Source organism: Patiria miniata, unplaced genomic scaffold (assembly GCF_015706575.1).
Source record: "Patiria miniata isolate m_02_andy unplaced genomic scaffold, ASM1570657v1 HiC_scaffold_13, whole genome shotgun sequence".
In the NCBI taxonomy this organism is placed as follows: Eukaryota; Metazoa; Echinodermata; class Asteroidea; order Valvatida; family Asterinidae; genus Patiria; species Patiria miniata.
In genome coordinates, this window is record NW_024037051.1 from 5,988,876 (window position 1) to 6,008,912 (window position 20,037).

Here is a 20,037-nt window from a genome sequence, read left to right on the forward strand (position 1 = left end):
CAGCCCAGTTCCTCTCAGAGAACTCAATTGCAAAACATTTTTCACCTTAATTATATATAAGAATAAGAAAAGCAAAGAGGAAAATTCGCTAAAGAATACTTGTAAAATGCGTCTTTATCACCAAAACAATAGTAGGCGCACATCACCAAACAATGGTAGGCGCACAACGTGAAGAGCGTTCTCAAAAGGTACCAAAATAAAGCGAAAATGGTGACGACAAAATAATAATAGCAAAAAGATAATGGGGGAGTGGTCGAGCAACACCTTTTGGTCAACTGACTGCATCTGGCCTTCAATTCATTTTGATTAGATAATGACGCCAATTAAACGCCGCCAATGGGCGCAGGAAAATAACTCAACAAAGGCCACTATCTGTATCGCAATGTGGTATGAAAGACTAGTATAAGCTCAAGCACATGTAGGCCAATTTTCCCTTATTTCCAACCGACCTTTTTATTTAGGCCTACCTTTTTTCTTCACAACAGTTCCCGCTTTTCAACATTATTTGATGCTTTAGTGACACACTAGGTACACATTGATTAATGGAAAGTGTTTTAAAGGCACGTATAGGGTTTACTGCTTTTGTGCACTTGTTTTCGTTTGAAGCAATAGCTTCAAAGTTTAGGTAGGGTGCATCCTGCTGAAGTTTTGCTTTATATGAATGCAGGAACAAAACATGTCTAACTGGATCCGTTGCTAACGCACGTTTAAAGTTGCCCGCGGGCACCTATTTTCAAAACATCCGTCAGGTTTAGTTTTCTTCCGAATCATTTCGCAGGGTGTTTGATAACGGTGTTACGCTGGATAATGTAGTAACCAACGGATAACGTATCACCAACCGATAATGTAACATAAATTGACCCATGGTGTGGCAACATTTTTACTACACTATCGGTCAATGTTTTTTAAATTATCGGTTATAGTGCTATAGCATCGGTCAATTTGTGTGAGACATTATCGGTCGGTGATACGCTATTGCGTTGGTTACTACATTCTTCTCAGTTGTAACAAACAATCTGATGTTCGCTTTGAGCAAGGTTTCTGTCATTGATATACTGTCATACGAAAACTCACCGCGTTGAAGAGGGTGTTAAGGCACGTGGTGGTTGCGCTGGTGCCCCCTTTACGAGAATTTAAATCTGGATCGGAAATGAATGCCAGCTCCAGATATTTCGTTGCCTTCGTGTCAATCGGCAAGGCTTCTGGCGGCTCGTCGGCAAATGTTAACGGCAAAGTTGGTGGCGCTTAGGAGAACAATTAAAAAACAAACCAGTCGGGCATCAAGCTTGGAGTTTGACAAGCTGTCATAAACTGACGAGCAGAGTTGTAACGAGTCACTGATTTTTGTGACTCGAGTCGAGTCATTTTAAAGAAGTGACTAAGTCGAGTAGAGTCATTAGATCAACGAGTCGAGTCAATTCGAGTCCAAATTTTTAACACTATATTATAAATTACACTAAAAAAGCAACAAACACAAGTGAGAAAGAATACAGGCACCAGTCTATTACGAAAATCCAAAGACATAAAGTATGCTATATGGTACCCAACCAACAGTTGCTAGCTCATGTCACAGATAAGAAGATGTGAAACCTCGGTCTTATAACTGGTTTGGCTTCGGGTCTAGATTTTGTTGTTCGCTGATCCCCGACAACGTCAATACTAATTGCATTATACAAAACTGTTTCTGATATTTAAAGGTTGGCCCGTCCGTATCCATTTTGTTTTGTAAAATCGGGAAATAAATTTAGCCAGCGTTCCACCAAGAGCTTAATAAGAAATCGCCCGAAACCAATGATGAAACCACGGATTGAGAAATGCGTTTTAAGTCTGGTTCCGGGTTTAGCATTACATGCCACAGGTATAGAACCACAAGGTGGGAGTCCGCGACACGGTGTATGTTTGTTGTATCACTATGGAGGAAGGAAAACAGACGGCCGCTGTATATGAGCGTACATTATTCGCGAACATAATGTGACGTGAACAAAAACTGGCAACGCGAACGGCGCGGCGTAAGTCATTGCAAAATTTTTCGCAAATAAGGTTTGCTTTTATTTTGGGACTCGAGTCGTATTAGCCTTCCTCGAGTCGAGTTAAGTCATTGTGATGAGGGACTCGAGTCGAGTCGAGTCATTTGCTCCAGTGACTCGAGTCGAGTCGAGTCATTTACCCGTCGGGACTCGAGTCGAGTCGAGTCGCCAAAAAAATGTGACTCGAGTCGGACTCGAGTCGAGTCATTGACTCGAGTCATTACAACTTTAGTTGAGCATTCCAGTTTTCAGCTTCAGAATGAATGATCTGCGTCAGAAATGTGAGTTCTTTATTGTTTTGACTTACATGCGGAATTTGTTTTAAAAGTGTGATCAATAAAAACAAAATCAAATAAATTATATTACGTTCTGTCTCGCAGAATGCCCCTCTTTCCACTGGTCTGTTCCTATAGGCAACGTGCGGGTGACCGCGACCAACATCTCGCTTGACGGCATCCTCGTCATCTAGTGGCTCGATGTAAAGCTCACCACGGCCATGGTTGCGAAATATGACCGCCATCTTGCAAAAAGACACCATTCAGAAAATAAAACAACCGAATAAAAGGCATGCAAACAGACCTTTGGTGTCGGCTCCAGACAAGGTTTACTTTTGAAATAATTCCTTTCATTATTTATTGGGAAATATCATAACTTATTCCAATCAATGATACTATATACCCTTCTTCAAACATTTTGGTGGCAGCTATGGGATTCACCGAAGCACTAGGCCTATGACTTACCAAGCCGTCACAAACGGTTACGGATGCAAGAGAGTCCTTTTCACCGGCTACCTTCCCTGTGTAGACGCAGTCAGTCCGAAGTGGCACTTTCTGGATGCCTTCATCTGTGTAGATCTCAACCTTGAGTCCAGGGGCATAATTACTGTCGTCGTGGTCTACGATGAGGTTAAGCGTCTCTCCAAAGGCTTCGACTTCCAGTTCTAAGAATGAGGCGGCAGTGGCTCCCTTGCCAACACTCCTCTTGCCTTCAGCTTCGACTACGAGTGGGTACACAATCTCATATTCCGGGGCTACAAAGAAAGGAAATTTAATTGTTATCTTCTTCAGTGCTATGACCTTCTTAGGTGACTTCTCTCAACAATACCCCTTTCAAACTTATTGCAACATGTAATGAGCGTGCACAAAGAAATGCATTGTGGTCATGCGTTGTGGAATACTTAGTTTAATAGCTACAATCCCGCCAAAGTGGTTGGGACACTTCCTTGGCCTTTCCCCGCTCCCCGGTCAATGTTGTTCTCTCCAGCTATTGGAGCACACGCCGCGCAATGAGAGACAACATTGAGGGGGCAAGGGGGTTGGGCCCTAAATGGTGATGCTGAAACGAAATAGTTTTGCAAACGACGCAAAGGTTTGCGACAACCTTCAATAGTTTTCAAATAAACCCAATACATGTATTATACTTCGTATAAGCAAATATTTTTGTGGCAATAATTATATTTTCTATGTTTCGAGAGACAATCATGATTTTTTCATATTCGGTTCCAAGGCACCAAAATAAAACGATGTTTTAGCGCGGTTGCCCACATCAATTGTGCCACAATACCTTTTTCGTGGCTTTCAACACCGAAGTAGCGAAAAAGCTCCTCCGTTGCAAATTCAAGATCTTTGTTACGAACCTATACAGCGAAAAAAAATAAGAAATATGAGTGTTGTTCATGTTTATTTAATACACCCAAAACCACACCTTTTTATACTTCTTTGGAAATCATTTATAATTGGGTGGTGTCTTTTACACATTTGTAAATAAATTAAATAACTCTTAATGAAATGTATGGATGACTGGTCATTCTATTTATAGTGCATCACATCCGCACGGGAGTTGTGAGCTGTACATGGCACTTAAAAAAGAATCACAGGGAACAAAGCAGAAAGCTGAATCCCATTTAGTACGTGGTTACATAATCATGAAAATGCAAATCATACAGGGTGTCCTGAAAATGATGGCGCATGTAAACCCCGCCATTTTCGCCAATTTACAACCGGAATTTACTGCAAATCGTGTAAGCACACGATCGTGTAAGCACACGATCTTCAAGGTTACAGATTTAGCTTGAGAAAACCGTTTGCTTAATTAAGATTGCTTTTGAAAATCCAGAGAAATGTTTGAATAACCGCAAAGCCCAAAACACCATTCTCTGCCACTTTTAGGAAGCGAGTGCTTCAAAGGTCAGACAATGCCAGCATGGCTCTTTTATAAGATTATCCCTATGGGTGTAAGACAAACATTCCATTCACACGACAATATAGGGTTTTGTGATTATGTTGAAACGATTTAATAGTACAGACAGGTTCACTTTTTAAAACTTCAATGAAAGAGTTCAATTAAATATAAATAAATATTGCACACTCTGCTTAAAAATGTTAAACTCACTAACAGTAAAATGATTTGGTTTTAGATTGGGACTATACTGATTTTAACTGCTTCACAGAAAGTAGCTTCTTGGCTTTGCCGTTATTCAAACATATCTTTGGATTTTCAAAAGCTATCTCAATGAAACAAACGATCTTCTCAAGCTAAATCTATTATCTTGACGATGGTGTAAACATCTGTAGAAAATGTTTGTTGTAAACAGCGGCGGCGGAACGGGTTTGAAACGGGGGAGGGGGAGCACCCAAAAGGGGCACTTGCAAACCCGTGCTGAAATGGGGGGGGGGGGGGGGGGGGGGGGGGGGGGCTGGTACCATCTTTCAACATAGGGGGCGCTCTTCAAAACCAATGATTATATGCTAAACATACATTATGTGCCAATTTTCAGGGCGTCTTGTATGGATTATAGGACTTGGTTTTCATATTCCTCGTTTATATCAAAAAATTCTCTAACATTATTTGGAAAAGGTTACTTCTAAGAAATAGTAAGATACTTTAAGGGCATTTTTTATTTATCTCGAGGGGACACTTTAATGATCGAGGGGGCACATTTATGGCCTTAAAAGGGGCACTTGGGAAAATCTGGGGGGGGGGCAAACGTACCCCCAGCCCAGCCCCCCCCCCCGGTTCCGCCGCCCCTGGTTGTAAATTAGCAAAAATGGAGGGGTTTACATGCACCATTTTTTTCAGGACGCCCTGTAAGTAAACGGAAAAAGCACTGAAGCCTGTACAACCAAGATGTAAAGGGAGACATGTGAAGCTTAAGTATGTGCCAGCAACAAGACAGCAGCCATTTTCTGCTTGACATATTCAAATTTTCACAAGATATTCATGCATGGCCGACTTGTAGTTGCACAAGAACATTGTACAGTGGGTATGTGGGTATCGAGGGGCTTAACCAATTCCCTACTCTATCAGGTAATGACCCTTGATTGCAAGGTTAATCTTGATATTGTAAGCACGGGTGAAAGATTGGATAGCCAAAACGCACGTAGAATCATTCAGCAAGAACGGGATAATCCGTTTCAGCTAATTGACACACGAAAGACTGAACAAAACAGGGTGCAGAAGGGGGAAAGGCTGGCTTCTCTCACCCAAGACAACCTACAACACGGATAAAATAAACTTAGCCGTTGGAAAGGTATGCCAAGGGTTGCAGTTAGTATACAAATACATATAATATTCAGAAGATACGGTGTCTGAAACGTAGACTCAGCACTTGACACCCGCGACACGAGTTGTTATCGAAAAACTCAAAGTTGAAAGGCCAAATAGTAGAAAGACGCCTCCTTTAGTAGAGTAAGCTAACACAATTCATAACAACTATTGTATTAATTACCAAAACCACCGGAAACACTGAGCAAGTGCTCTGGGTGCACCTATACTAAGGCTTAATTTGAAATAACTTACGCAGTGCTTTCACACGGACTTATAGTAGGCAATTAATCAAGGTCCACAAAACAAACCAGTACATCAAACCCCGGTTAGTTTTACATGGGTAAAAGGTGGCTGGATCAAGTTTAGCTAACAAACATAATTCATCCTGTACAACATAAATGATTCAAGCAAAAATTGAAAGTTCTTGACAAATTGATTACAGATAGTAAGTCAGAGTATAACCAAGTCAATTTTACTAATCCTGTTCAGGTAATGTTAGAAAAAATAGTATTACGGAAATTAAGTCATTGTATCAATGAAAGTCAGGTAATGTTATTAAATAACCATCAAAGTAACTTTAATGATGGTAAGAGATTATGGGAAAGTAATCCCGAATATACGACATGACATGTTGCCCTTAAAAGGCCAAGAAAGAATGAAAAGAACAAAATAACCGGAAATAAATATTGGTGAATTTAGAAATAGTTCGAAAAAAAGTAAAAAAAAAAAATAATAATAATAAATAAATATAAAAATCAAAAATAAAGTCAAGATTATAGAGCATGGTAATCAAGGAATATTGCAAAAAGAGTTGTAAACAACAGGTACCACAGTAAAGATAAGGTCTCAATTTTTTGAAAAAAAGAAAATGATATTCTGGAAGCAACGCCAGCGTTAGCAAGATTACTAAAAGTTCGTGATAGATAAGGGAAAATAAGGCAACTGTTTGAAAGCGACCTTTAAATTGAAGAAGGTCAACAGGTTATTGGAAGGCTAAATATTCATATTCATATTCATATTTTATTAGACCAATTTGCAGCCGGACGCTGAATTGCATGGTTATTACAAGAAAATAAAAAACCACTAGAAAATTCAACAAGAAAATTCAACAAGAAAAATTTGAATTTAAAATGAATAAGAATTACAGAACTTCATGTATCTACAGTTTAAATATAAATCTAAAAACACACAAAAGGGGACATAACATTATTATTGTTATTATTGCTGCTAAGGAATTCTGGTTCAGGAGTTTTGTCAGAGAGGGAATTGCACTATTGCCATACCTATTTGTTTTGTGATGTGGAATCTGGTAAATGTTGGATTGTCTCAGAGTCATTTTGTGGGTGCTATTGTTAGGAGGAAAACATTCTGCATATCTAACTGATTTTGTACATTTACTAGCAAATGGGGAACAGAGATGGAGTCTTTCTGTCCTCCAGAGTTTGAAGGCCTAACCGATCACAAGCGATTGAGTATGACTCATAGTCAGCTCCAAGAATAATACGACACGCACGCTTTTGAATGCGTTCAAGTTGATATGTCTGATTATTTCTGATGTTACCATGCCAAACTGGGGCTGCATGCTCACAAATTGGACGGACATAACAAGTATACACAGAGACCAAGTCGTCGATAGGCAAACCAAACTCTTTCAGGCGGCCAAGCACGTATAACCTACGACTACTTTTTGAGACCATATCATAACCTGAGATTGCCAGCCAAGATTAGATTGGACTATCAGGCCCAAAAGCCTAGTCTCGGACACCACCCCAAGCTCAATCCCACCAATTTTAAGACAAGGTGGTGTTGGAGGGTCTTTTTTGAAGCAAACTTGCATAACTTTGCATTTGGTAGGATTGAGCCTGAGGTGGCTGTCCTTCGTCCACGCATCCAGGCCTTCAAGATCAAATCCAATCTGGCTAGATTTATTAGCATGACGGACCTCTGCAAGTGTCAGATCGTCTACATATTTAAAGCTTAAAGCTCAACTTAACTAGAGATGAACGTTCCAAAATATTGGAAATAAAGGAATGTTACGAGAAAGGTTGGCAGTTAGTGGCGCAAAGATTACAATTTAGCACTAGGATATTATCAGAACCAGAACTTAATAAAGCCATGAGTCAGAACAATTGAAGCAATTAATAAATAAGTTCAAAACACGCCGATCTACGGAGTTATAAACTTGGTTGCCACTTGTGGAGCCGGATTGGGAATTTCCCCGTGTTTTTTTCCTCAAAAAGTTTTTTTTACGGGGTTTTCGCCCATCCCGTCAATCTGCAGGATAAATATTTTACTCAATAATATGAATGAGCCGTATTGGTTTAAAGCACAAAATCTAGAGAAAACTTGATGGCCTACAACCAGACATTACACAGGCAATAGGTAAAACATTAATGCAACACACTTTTCTGTGATTGTAAAGATATAATGACAAAGACAATACAGCAGGAAAACATCGGAAATTTTAAACAAGGTAATAGGTGCCCCTTTTACCCTTGTTTTCAATCTCAAGGTTGTTCTGCCATATCAAGAAACTCCAAATGTAAGGGCACAAGTGTGGTGCCATCTCAAACACATACCTTAATGTCACAAATAGTTCAGCACAATGCGGGACCAGAATCCTGGACATTTGGCTGTTTTAGCGGTATTGCTATTTAATAGTTTGTTGTTATGATACAGGTATATGGTACGGAGCTTTTAAAGGGACATAGGTGAAAAAAAAAAATTGAAAAAATCATCGTAAGAATGAAAAAAATCTGCGTTCGAACGAAAAAAAATCTGCGTTCGAACGAAAAAAATCTGCGTTCGAACGAAAAAAATCTGCGTTCGAACGAAAAAAATCTGCGTTCGAACGAAAAAAATCTGCGTTCGAAAGAAAAAAATCTGCGTTCGAACGAAAAAAATCTGCGTTCGAACGAAAAAAAAATCTGCGTTCGAACGAAAAAAATCTGCGTTCGAACGAAAAAAATCTGCGTTCGAACGAAACAAATCTGCGTTCGAACGAAAAAAAATCTGCGTTCGAACGAAAAAAATCTGCGTTCGAACGAAAAAAAATCTGCGTTCGAACGAAAAAAATCTGCGTTCGAACGAAAAAGCTGTTTGCTGTTTGCTGTAAGCTGTTTGCCCTCCCTGTGCTGCCCCACCACTTATGTGGGTGATTTGGTCATGTTTTTTCAGGTCCTACATGCATGACATATGTGCCTAATGTAGGAATTTCAATAACTGGTCTTAAAGCAGTCTATGAGCTTTCAAACGGTCTTACTAGGGCTTGCTGTTAGTTGGTCATGAAGTTTAACCATTGCAATGAAGATCTAGCTAATTGTCCTTCTTTTTTTAAGAGTCCCTATCCTGTTACAATACTAGCTACAACACAACCCCCCCCCCCCACTCCATCAGTCCCACCCATTATGCTATGCTGAGGCAACACACTTATGAGACATTTTTAAAAGTAATTTGCCTTTTTGGTTTCTTTTTATAAAGTGAGGCAAGTTTTTAAAAAATAATTAAAAAAGGCTATATAATTATCTTTCAAATTTTTCAGGTAAAAAAATATAACTGGTCGTCATTGTGATTTTCAGAAATTTGTCTATCCACAAATCCTTTACAGTATAAATTTTCATTCCTAACCCTTGTAATAGTTCCAAACTTTAGAAGCGACTGACATGTATATATTGTTTGATCATTTCTGGCTTTCAATAAGCCTATTTTACTAGTCTAACACTTGTACATGTACATGTACTTTCTGCTTCCTAACTTTCAGATACGGGATTCACTAATTAGCTGATTCCTACTCATACTCATAGCAATCGACAAACATGTCGGGCTATTCTGATAGCCATGGCTAGCCCGACATGTTTTTTGGTGGCCCATGGATAACCAGTTAAATGTGGAGAAACTGTTGCACTTACAAGAGCATGATATGAGTCACATCATGACTGATACGTTTTACATGTTTGGTACAACAGTTTTCAGGGCAAAGAATGTTTTGACCCACAAAAATCACCCACATAAGTGGTGGGGCAGCACAGGGAGGGCAAACAGCTTACAGCAAACAGCAAACAGCTTTTTCGTTCGAACGCAGATTTTTTTCGTTCGAACGCAGATTTTTTTCGTTCGAACGCAGATTTTTTTCGTTCGAACGCAGATTTTTTTCGTTCGAACGCAGATTTTTTTCGTTCGAACGCAGATTTTTTTCGTTCGAACGCAGATTTTTTTTCGTTCGAACGCAGATTTTTTTCGTTCGAACGCAGATTTTTTTCGTTCGAACGCAGATTTTTTTCGTTCGAACGCAGATTTTTTTCGTTCGAACGCAGATTTTTTTCGTTCGAACGCAGATTTTTTTTCGTTCGAACGCAGATTTTTTTCGTTCGAACGCAGATTTTTTTCGTTCGAACGCAGATTTTTTTCGTTCGAACGCAGATTTTTTTCGTTCGAACGCAGATTTTTTTTCGTTCGAACGCAGATTTTTTTCTTTCTAACGAAGATGTTTTCAATTTTTTTTTTCATCTATGTCCCTTTAAAAGCTCCGTAATATGGCAATATGCTAGGCAGAAAAGGGTCAGGAAGCACATCATGAAGTGTGGTTCATAAATAGTACAGAAAATCTTAATTACTACAGTGCCTTCATGAAATAACATCACAGCAACAACGCGCGAAATTGTCATGAGAAAAAGAAAAACTGGGAAATGCCAAATAGTTCCGAAAGTGCACGTTACATAATAACATTAACCCGAAAGGGAGGTCAGATGTAAGGTTTACATTTAGCAGGAGTAGCAAGTGCAGAATATATTTTAGAGTAAAATCTATGTCACGATCCCCTAAAAGATAATGAATGTTTTCTAATGTTTAGATGTAAATATTATTTCACGGCCGGCCAAGTGTTCCCTGCAATAGAAGGGAAGTGAGTCCAAGCGACACTGAGCTTTTATTAGGGGAGCCGCCCCGCACAAAAACAACAGCAATGCGCGGGTCGATTAGTGGCAAAATGCCCCGCAAAGCACAGCTCAGTGTTAGTTGCAAAGGATAAACAGGGATGAATTATAACGAAGTGGATGAGTATGCACAGGAATGACAGATAAAGGTTAACTGAAATATCATGAATAAAGCTAACGACAATAATTAGGGTGTGTGGGTGTGCGTGTGAAAACACCGGCAATCGTGGACGTAGGACAAAAGAGTTGGGGCACAAACAATACGTCCACACAAAACCAATGAGAGCTGTTGCTAAAAAGTTAGATAACAAACAAAGGAAAGAGGATTAGGAACAATGGGACGTCCACGATTGCCGGTGTTTACGTGTGTGGCACAAGGGCGGATCCGGGGGGGGGGCCAAAGGGGGCCATGTCTCCCCCCCCCAAACGAAACCAATTTTTGTTTTGTATGTGACATCGCAATAAAGGCAGGCAATGAGTACACCACCATCTTTTCCTCAAAAAAAACCCACGCCGTAATTTTTTTGACCCACTTTTTGGGGGGAGCAAATTTTTTTGGGCCCCCCCCCCCAAATTGTGTTCTGGATCCGCCCTTGGTGTGGCAGAGGAGACAACACAGTGTTTCCCCATTTTAGGAAAACAGGTTTATAGAGGCATTTTTGGGTTAGGTTTACAGGTGGCAAAATGAAGAGAAACACTAAAGGGGATCATAGGGGGGAAAAATGGGTTGAGTTTTCACAGTTTGAGAAAAATGAGGTTTTTTTGACTGCATGGTTTTTCTTAACTACGAAACCAAGGGAATGTCCACACTTGGTATGTAACGTAAACATGCGTGGACTAAGCTGCTGATTGGTCTATTTGGATGTACAGGGAGAGCAATCTTAACATTATTCAGGTTGGTACAGGTTTTTGAAAACCATTTGTCTGACAGGATAACATTCAGCTGTAATTTAAAAAAGTTGTGCAAAAAGCTGTATCAAAAAAAGACATAATAAACGAGGTATTATGAAGTAACCTGGATGTTAGTAAAATAAATATCGACACAATAATCGGCAATGTTCGAAAATTATCTTGCAAAGATGCACTGAATGAAGAGTCTATACGTACCCCTGGCTTGGAGTAAGCCGTGTAGGCCAGCACGGCAAGCACGACAATCTTCAGCATCATTCTGCAGCTGTTGAGTCGTAGGAATGACGAATTTGGGTCATTTTGTGGGCGATTTATAGACTGCGTTTGGGCTTGTCCATGCGCCCAAACCCCCGTTTTTTGTACAACGGGAGACAAACAGAAGCCCTCACACCGTCTCATGCAGCCCCAGAAAGCGCTTCTTGGTGCCCAATGCAAACGTCCTTGTTACCCTACCAGCATCAATAAACACTTCAGAATTATGGGCTTCACAATTACATTCGAATACTTCAAACGTTATAAGTTAATAAACGTGAAGAGACCACTTAATCGTAAAACTATACTTATAGGTACACTTGTACTGTTTCTTTTAATTAAATAATGAATAGGCCTAGGGGCTAATGGGGCTTCAAATTGATTGCATCCGTAGGCCAATGCTGAAATGCATTTAGAGCTGATGATGAAAAATCAACAAAGTAGACCCAGACGAATTTTGTGTTACTCTGAACGGTAAGGTAAGGCAGTAATATTTCCAGTGTTGAAGTCGAGGCCACAACCCGAGGCCAAGGCCGAGGCCACAACCTCCGAGGCCAAGGCCGAGGCCGAGGCCGAGGCCACAACCGCGAGGCCAAGGCCGAGGCCACCACCTCCGAGGCCAAGGCCGAGGTCGAGGCCAGCTATCAAAACACGTAATAAAATATATATCACTAAAACAAGGCTAAGATTATGTTGGAGTTTTAAAATCTTTTTAGTTGAATTCACTGAGTTTTGGAGTGCCTGGCTTACAAATTTACAGCTTGCAATGGGTTTCCTCTTGTAGGGAGTCCGGCGAATTTTATTTTTTAAAGAAAGAAATCTCAAGTTTTGTATCACTGAAAGCAAATTACACAACAAAATCAATGGCGTTTGAATCAGGCTCATAGGTGTTTGCCTTTTGGAGATACAACAATTTAAATGGCCAAATTTTGAGTTTCTATTCTATAAGATTTACATCATTTACTTTTAGCATGTTTTATAAATCATTTTCAAAACCTATCAAAATGCTTAATATCATAGGAATCCCCATTAAATAAACAACAACTTGAATTTTTGAATCAGGTTTTTACCACTCATAACCAAAAAGTTACGACCCCCCCCCCCAACCTTCGCACTGTCCAGGCGCGCGCCGAACAAACACCGCGATGCGACCAGACAATGCCAGACGGCCCGTCGTTACGCACGGGCAAAGCATAGTTCCAATCCCGCTCCACACAACGGGATAAGTGTCCACGCATTATCACTGTTAATACCGCGGCCAATCCCGCTCCAAACAACACGGCAACATGGAAAATGCGTGCATGATATCACTCAGTTCATCAAAATGACCAATTCTCGGATCATCCGATTTGAATCCAATGGCTTTGAAGAATTTTAAGATCATGGCAAGAGGTAGGGAGTCCAGAGGTTTTGGCCATATATCTGCAACCACGCAAAATTAGGCAATTTCAAACCGTGCTTATACATGTAAGAAGTATCAACATATGGCTCTAAAAATACAAAAAGTAACCTGGTACCACGAGGAATACTGACTCCTATTATTAAAACATTCATTCAGAACTTTGCATTCATTTGGATGGAAAAACGAATTCTGAAATCGCGCTTTCCATATCGACCATTTGCGCCAAACATTACCGTGTGAGCCGGAACTTTCATTTAAATCACCGTGTAAAAATAAAATCTACTTGATAAATCGTAATTGTTTTTATCATATCTTTATGGGGAAAAATGGTACGGACTAGTACACTCGATCGTACCCAGAAAGTTCAGACTTTTACTGAAACAGGGCCTATAAAAAGAAATGATAAAGCTTGCCGCACCTTGCCGCAAATCATTTTTAAAGGTCGGGGTACAGAGGCGAAACGAGAAAATTGTGTACAACACTGCAACCAGACTAGTCTACTACCACATGTTATTGTACGCAAATGGGATCGGTGCCAGACTTATGTAGTCTGGCACGCGGTAACAGTTATAACGCTTGCACGCACGTGGAAAGCTGAAGCGCAGGCTAGGCGAAGATGCTACGTACGTGAGTACGTTCAATGCAACCATTTCCAGTTCATTCGTGCGTACATAATATGCGTTCGTTTCACGGAACCCACTGCGGCAGAATCTCGAGGGTTTGATACGGTAAAAAATTACAAATAAATTAGAATAGAAAACACATCAAAATGGGCCGAATCGACCGATTCGCCGAGGCCGGAAGGCTCCGAGGCCAAGGCCAAGGCCGAGGCCTTGCACCTCCGAGGCCAAGGCCGAGGCCGAGGCCATGAAAATCGGCCTCGAGGCCGAGGCCGGCCTCGAGGCCGAGGCCGGCCTCGAGGCCGAGGCCGGCCTCGAGGCCGAGGCCGGCCTCGAGGCCGAGGCCGGCCTCGAGGCCGAGGCCGGCCTCGAGGCCGAGGCCGGCCTCGAGGCCGAGGCCGGCCTCGAGGCCGAGGCCGGCCTCGAGGCCGAGGCCGGCCTCGAGGCCGAGGCCGGCCTCGAGGCCGAGGCCGGCCTCGAGACCTCCAACACTGAATATTCCCCATGAAGTCTCCGCTGGTCATTTCCCCCAAATGTATAGAAAAAGTGGCTCTCATCCCGAAGGTTTTCGGGGGGACCTGACTGGACAAAGATCGGGAAAATGTTATTTTGACCCTGAAAAGTACCAGGTGAAATGTGACCCGCCGTCCGGCTCAAATCTGACCTGCTGGCAGGGTTTTTTAAAGTGCACAGTACCGATAGGCGTTATATAAAAATGAACAACGGTCGGTCTCACGCTTCGCTTTCGAGAGATGTGCGTAGGAACGGCCTGAACTCTAGAGTTACTACAATGTGTCTTCGGTTCCTCCTCAACCGTGTCAACGAAGCTGAAAAACAAATAAACACACCAACAAACAAACAAACAAACAAACACTGCCAGCACTTAGCCCCCAAAAAAATCAATCCCATCCTTCACCCAAGGTTCGTACTTTGACGTTCATTTTGTTGAAGGAGTTCGCTAAGTTCAAGAGCTTTTCGAGCCTTTTCCCCACAAATTCATTAAACTCGAGTTAATGGATTTTTGAAGGTTGCCCCAAAACAATATCCGTAGTATCCGTATATAGTTTCATCAGCAATTTGAGTGAAACTTTTTTGCTGGTACGTAGCCCTAGAGGAAAAGTGACAATCTCGTGAGTTTTGACGTCACAGATATATACCTGAGTCAAGTGCAAAGAACAACTGACGCAAGCACAACCTCGTCCCCAGGGCTTACCTTATTTTCAACATCGTTTCCAATAGTAAGCCCTGAATGGGAAACTTTCTTCCTGTACCCTGATTCGATACCGCAATTAGCATGTAATGGGTTTATATCGTGTACTTGGTGTTGGTATTTCCAGCGTGCAATGGCGAGGTCGATTCACAGCTACCACAAAATCTGCTTCAAAAGTAACTGTACGAGTGCAGTGAAGGAGGAAGTTTTGGACAGAGTGACCAAAGTGGTTCGAGAGTGCCATCGGTCTTCACCCAGCCATGTCCATCCTCTGGTTTTGGGAGCTAGGTCGTAAATTTGGACGTGGTACCGCTTCAATTGATACACCCTGTAGCTTACTCGGTTGATTATGAGGGATGAGAGAGTCTTTGCAGGGTAGACAGAATTGCTGTTCAGGTTCTCCTCATCCCGAACCATCTTCTTGAGCATCACTGTCCTCGCCTCATCTCGTCATCATGAGTGAGGCGAGCATGACTGTAGCAAGCAGGTGAATTCCTCCAACAACTCATAAATCTCCTGCCTCATCAGCTTCCACTCCACAAACTCCCTGATGCCTAAAAGCATCTTGATATTTGGGGAATTTCTGCGGTATGGGACGACTTTCAGTCCTCCCCGTGAAAGGTAGATGATCATCAGTGCAGGACAGTAGTTCTACACCAGTGACATCGACCACCCTCCTCTTCTCGCCTACACAAGTCATGTGGGGACAGAAGGAATTGTGGAAAGAAGAGATCGGTCATTGTGTGGCATGAATTCACGATTGAGTGGCCCAGTTTCGTAGAGTGAAAAGGTGTTTTTTTCTCTGAATATATTTTGATTAGTTGCTGTAGATAATGTAAACTGTGGATGAAGACAATGTTTGTGTCTGGTGTATGAACATCGGCATTCCAGCCTCAACCGCGTATAGATCAGGTAAAGGATGACACGAGTATCCGTTTTCTCCTGCTTTGACATGAGGCTGTGGATCACAGACAAGTCATCAACTTCATCAGTTGATGTAGCCTCCTTTGTACTGCTCCAACGGTTCTCATCGTGTAGGACGAGGCACACCATCCATCTGCATCAAATTATGAAGTTGATGTGTGGTGAGACCCAAAGCCTCGTGTCCAAGCAGCAGGGAACGGATACTAATCAAATTATATCCAGAGAAGAAAAAAAAACACCTTTTCACTCTACGAAACTGGACCACTCGTACGTGAATGCATGCCACACATTGACCGATCTCTTTTCCCCCCACAATTCCTTTTGCCCTCACATGACTTGTGTAGCACTGCCGCTGGAACAAACTTTTGCCAGGGGGTGCTGGTCGGACGTTTCACGCCCTCGTCTACTAGAGCGTTCTTCAGACGACCACCAATCCCAATGATACCATCAGCAGACAACACTGGGTCAAGCTTGTAAAGAGGACTTGTCTTCTTGATGTAGTCCTTTGACCTTTTGGAATCTACCTTGTCCTTCTGGAGGAACTTCAATTCTTCACAAAAGGACTGTCTCTGGATATATAATATGATATCATCCTCTGCTCTCGTCATCTCATCTACGGTCAGGAGCATCGGCATGTCTACTGTTGTTCTTTGCCTTGGCTCGCAAGTAGTTTTTCACCCGCAACAATCATGCCACAACAGGAATGCCTCTTCAACAACCTGTCTACCACATCGTCTACAACACATACAGTAACCACCTCCTTGTCTGGCTTTATCTCTGGATCTTCATCTGCAAGATCTCTCAGGCTTGGTGATTTTGGCTATTCACTATCTTCCAGGCAAAGGAAGTCGGGTCCATTGAGCCATCGCTCAGCAAGCAGCTCCTTAGCTGTTTGTCCTCTTGTAACATCATCGGCAGGATTAAGCCTAGATTCAACATGATACCGTTGACTTGGTGATGACCCGCTGTGGATAACTGCAACTCTATTTGCCACGAATGTAAGAAACCGTCGCTCCTCATTCTTCACATACTGCAGTACTATGGTGCTGTCCGTCCAAAATACCGAATCCTCTAATGGCACATCTAACTCTCTACGAACCACAGCATCAAGTTTGACGGAGAGTGTCGCACCCATCAATTCCAGCCTGGGTATGGTCATCTTTGTCAGAGGGGTTAGATGTGACTTGGCCAAAAGAAGGCAAGACTGCTTGTCGCCTTCCGAGTTTGTCATATGCAAATAGGTTGTCGCTCCGTAAGCCACTTCAGTTCTGAATCATCCGAGAAATGGTGCAGTTGATATTTACCTGCCTCTCCAAAACCATAAGGCTTTATACTTCTGTTCACCCTGAACTGTTTTATCTCTGGTAGTGCTTGTTTCCACTGTTGCCAACTGTTGAGGTGCTCAGATGGAAGCGACTCATCCCATGTTAGCTTTCTGCGGCATAACCTTGGCTCTCAGAGTGAACAGACTCACAAACCCATGTGGATCATAGATAGAACTGCAGACACTAAGTATTCCTCTTCTTGTCAATGGCTTGTCACTGGGACTGATTTTATAGCCAAAACAGTCGAGTTCAACGTCCCACTGCATTCCGAGCGCTCTCTCGGTCGGCAATGCCTCGTAGTTCAGATCGAGCTCCTTGACATCCTTCGCTCTCTCTTCCATGGGGAAGGACGCAAGAACTTGTGGGCTGCTGTTTACCCACTTTGTCAACCTAAAACCTCCTCTAGCTAGAAGACTTTCTCTTCACTGGCGACAGATTTCAAACAGTCGTCTACGTAAAATTTACGCATGACTGTGTCGACTGTGTCGGGTTGGATGTCCGCTCAATTATCCTCAGCGGTACGTTGCAGAGCGAAGGTGCAACAGCTTGGACTCCATGTATACCACCGTAGGAGTGTACAGTTATCCTATACACACTCGGCTGTCGAGAGCTGTCACCATCAGACCACCACGGATATCTCAAGACATCTCGCTCTTCATGAGTGACTTTGACCTGATGGAACATGGCTTGGACATCAGCCATAAGTGCCACTGTCTCTTGCCGAAACCTCAAGAGTACCCCCAACAGCTTGGTCAAATCTGGTCCACCAAGCACCTCGTCGTTGAGTGATGTTCCGCAATGCTTAGACGCACAGTCAAATACTATGCGAACCTTGTCCGGCTTCTTCGGATGGTATAACCGTAATATGTTGTTGTAGTATGTTCATGCCTTCCGTGTACTTAGCGTGCAGTAGTGTGTCTCTCTTTGCAGCCGCTTGCTCAACGAAATAAGACGACGTTCCGCAACAGTGCGATTATCAACCAAGTGCGGAGGATAATTCTTAAATGGGATCGCTATCTCGTAGTGCCCATCGGTGAGACGAACACCTTCCTCCCATATCGCAATAGCCTGCTTGTCGTTCACCGATATCCCCTTGGTGTCATCATGAAAGGATCAGTCCTGTCCAACTTCCAGAACATCATTAGTTGTCTCTCTAAACTGTCGTCGGCTGCAATGAAGTTGGATGTAGCTGATGTGTGTTTGTTTGCCATTCCCAGTGGTCCATTCAGCGACCATATGAGCTGTGTTCTTGTCGCATATGGGGCGTTCTTCTCACCCTTCTTGACATCAACGTTCATGTGGCATCAACGCTTCTGGTGCATCTTGACCAATCAATAGCTGTACTCGACCTTTGTCAACTTGTGGCAGCTTGATACCTTGCAGGTGAGGCCATCTTTCAATGTCCTCTTGCTTGGCGAAGTAAGCATCGTGGATAGGGAGCTCACGTCTTGTATACACCAACGGAAGTTCCACTGGGGTTTCGCAGTCGATACCGCTAACTATCAGACTGATGACAGTTGTCGCTGTTTGCACGTTTGCCCCTGCCAATGTTGTGAGAGACTTTGCACTGATGCCACTGCTTCTGCTGGTGCCGTCGTGACCTCAGTTCTCGGGGTATACTGACCTACGGGGACGGATGGTTTTAATCTGGTGCAAGAACTTAGTATGCTTTTTCCCACACCCTGCAACAGAGCAAACTCGGTTTAATGTACATGAATTTGACATACAATGTATGCCCAGGTCTCAAACAGTTATAGCACAGTTTTGTTGCCCTAGCAAATTCAAATCTATCTTCTTGTTTCTTACTCTTAAATTCTGAACACCCAAACAAGGTGTGACTACCGTAACACAGTACACCTGTCATGTTACCATATTACGGTTTGGCATTTGTCATCATGGTGTAACTACCTTTGCTATAACAACTTACAGAGGACTTTGGAACATTCTTGTTTGTTACAACATGTCTGTCCTTTGGCTTACTCAATGCACCATATACTGGATCATTAGCTTCTTTAGCTGCGTCTTCTACAAATTCTACCATATCCCCTATTTGGGGTGACCTGTCATTTTTCTTTCTGATTACCCTAATCTGCTTGATCCATCGGTTACGGAGATAACTTGGCATTTTTTCAATCATAGTAACCAACACTTTCTGAGTATTTACTTCCTGAATGTAACCCATGGCATTAAGGGTCTCCCTACAGGTTTTCAGATCATCTGCATACTCTCTTAGTGATTTCTTGTCACGTGAGCCAATACTACTACCCTCAGTAACCTTATTCACCCAAGCTTCAGCAATTGTATACTTGTTACCAACCTTTCCTTAAGCAAGGCCTTAGCCTTCTTATACCCTTCATGTGGCTGCATTACAGAACAACGCTGTATCACTTTCTTTGCCTTACCAGTACAGTACTGTAACAACCGAATCAACTTAGCACTGTCCTCCAAATTGGAGCTGTCCACACTTTCTCAATGGATCGTATGAATGCCCAATACGATCTCCATCGTATGTCAAAAGTTCTGCTTTCGGCAGCTGTATCACCTAAAGCAGGCGCTGCTTTTGACCATGCTGCACCAGCTCCAGAACCGTTGTTTCACTGTTCTTGTGCGCCCTGTCGGGTTCCGCTGTCTTGACTGGATCCGCTGTCTTGACGTGATCGATTGTCTTGTCCGGTTCTGGTGTCTTGTTTGGATACAATGTCGTCTCAGCCTCTGGCTTTGTAACTGGTTCCTTCGTTCCGTCGGACTCCAACTTCGTTGTTTGACATACATGCTGGAAATGTATCCACTACTTCAGGTGTACTCTTCGGGGGTGTCGCAATCAGCACTTCACTCTCGTTTGATGCCTGTGCTGAGAAGGTATCGCAATGTTCATTGCTGTCGTTAAGTGC

The 20,037-nt window shown here is 42.5% G+C and overlaps 2 protein-coding genes across 2 annotated transcripts; both read right to left on the bottom strand.

Moving 5' to 3' along the window:
* Positions 1-1,044: 1,044 nt before the first annotated feature.
* Positions 1,045-11,710, bottom strand: LOC119721529 (zinc metalloproteinase/disintegrin-like). The gene is made up of 5 exons (XM_038191607.1): positions 11,612-11,710; positions 3,591-3,663; positions 2,768-3,057; positions 2,394-2,547; positions 1,045-1,244 (listed from the first exon to the last, which is right to left on the bottom strand). The coding sequence occupies exons 1-5, from the start codon at positions 11,669-11,671 to the stop codon at positions 1,045-1,047; spliced, it is 777 nt and encodes a 258-aa protein (XP_038047535.1). The 5' UTR covers positions 11,672-11,710.
* Positions 11,711-16,641: 4,931 nt separating this feature from the next.
* On the bottom strand, positions 16,642-16,980 carry LOC119721530. Its single transcript, XM_038191608.1, has one exon. The coding sequence runs from the start codon at positions 16,978-16,980 to the stop codon at positions 16,642-16,644; it is 339 nt and encodes a 112-aa protein (XP_038047536.1).
* Positions 16,981-20,037: the final 3,057 nt, after the last annotated feature.

Bases quoted from the DNA above. Each gene is read 5' to 3' on its own strand.
- LOC119721529 (XM_038191607.1), bottom strand. From the start codon at position 11,671: ATGATGCTGAAGATTGTCGTGCTTGCCGTGCTGGCCTACACGGCTTAC. The intron at 3,664-11,611 runs GTACGTATAGAC...TTCGCTGTATAG, and splicing joins CGGCTTACTCCAAGCCAGGG to GTTCGTAACAAAGATCTTGA. The intron at 2,548-2,767 runs GTAAGTCATAGG...TCTTTTTGCAAG, and splicing joins TAACCGTTTGTGACGGCTTG to ATGGCGGTCATATTTCGCAA.
- LOC119721530 (XM_038191608.1), bottom strand. From the start codon at position 16,980: ATGACCATACCCAGGCTGGAATTGATGGGTGCGACACTCTCCGTCAAA.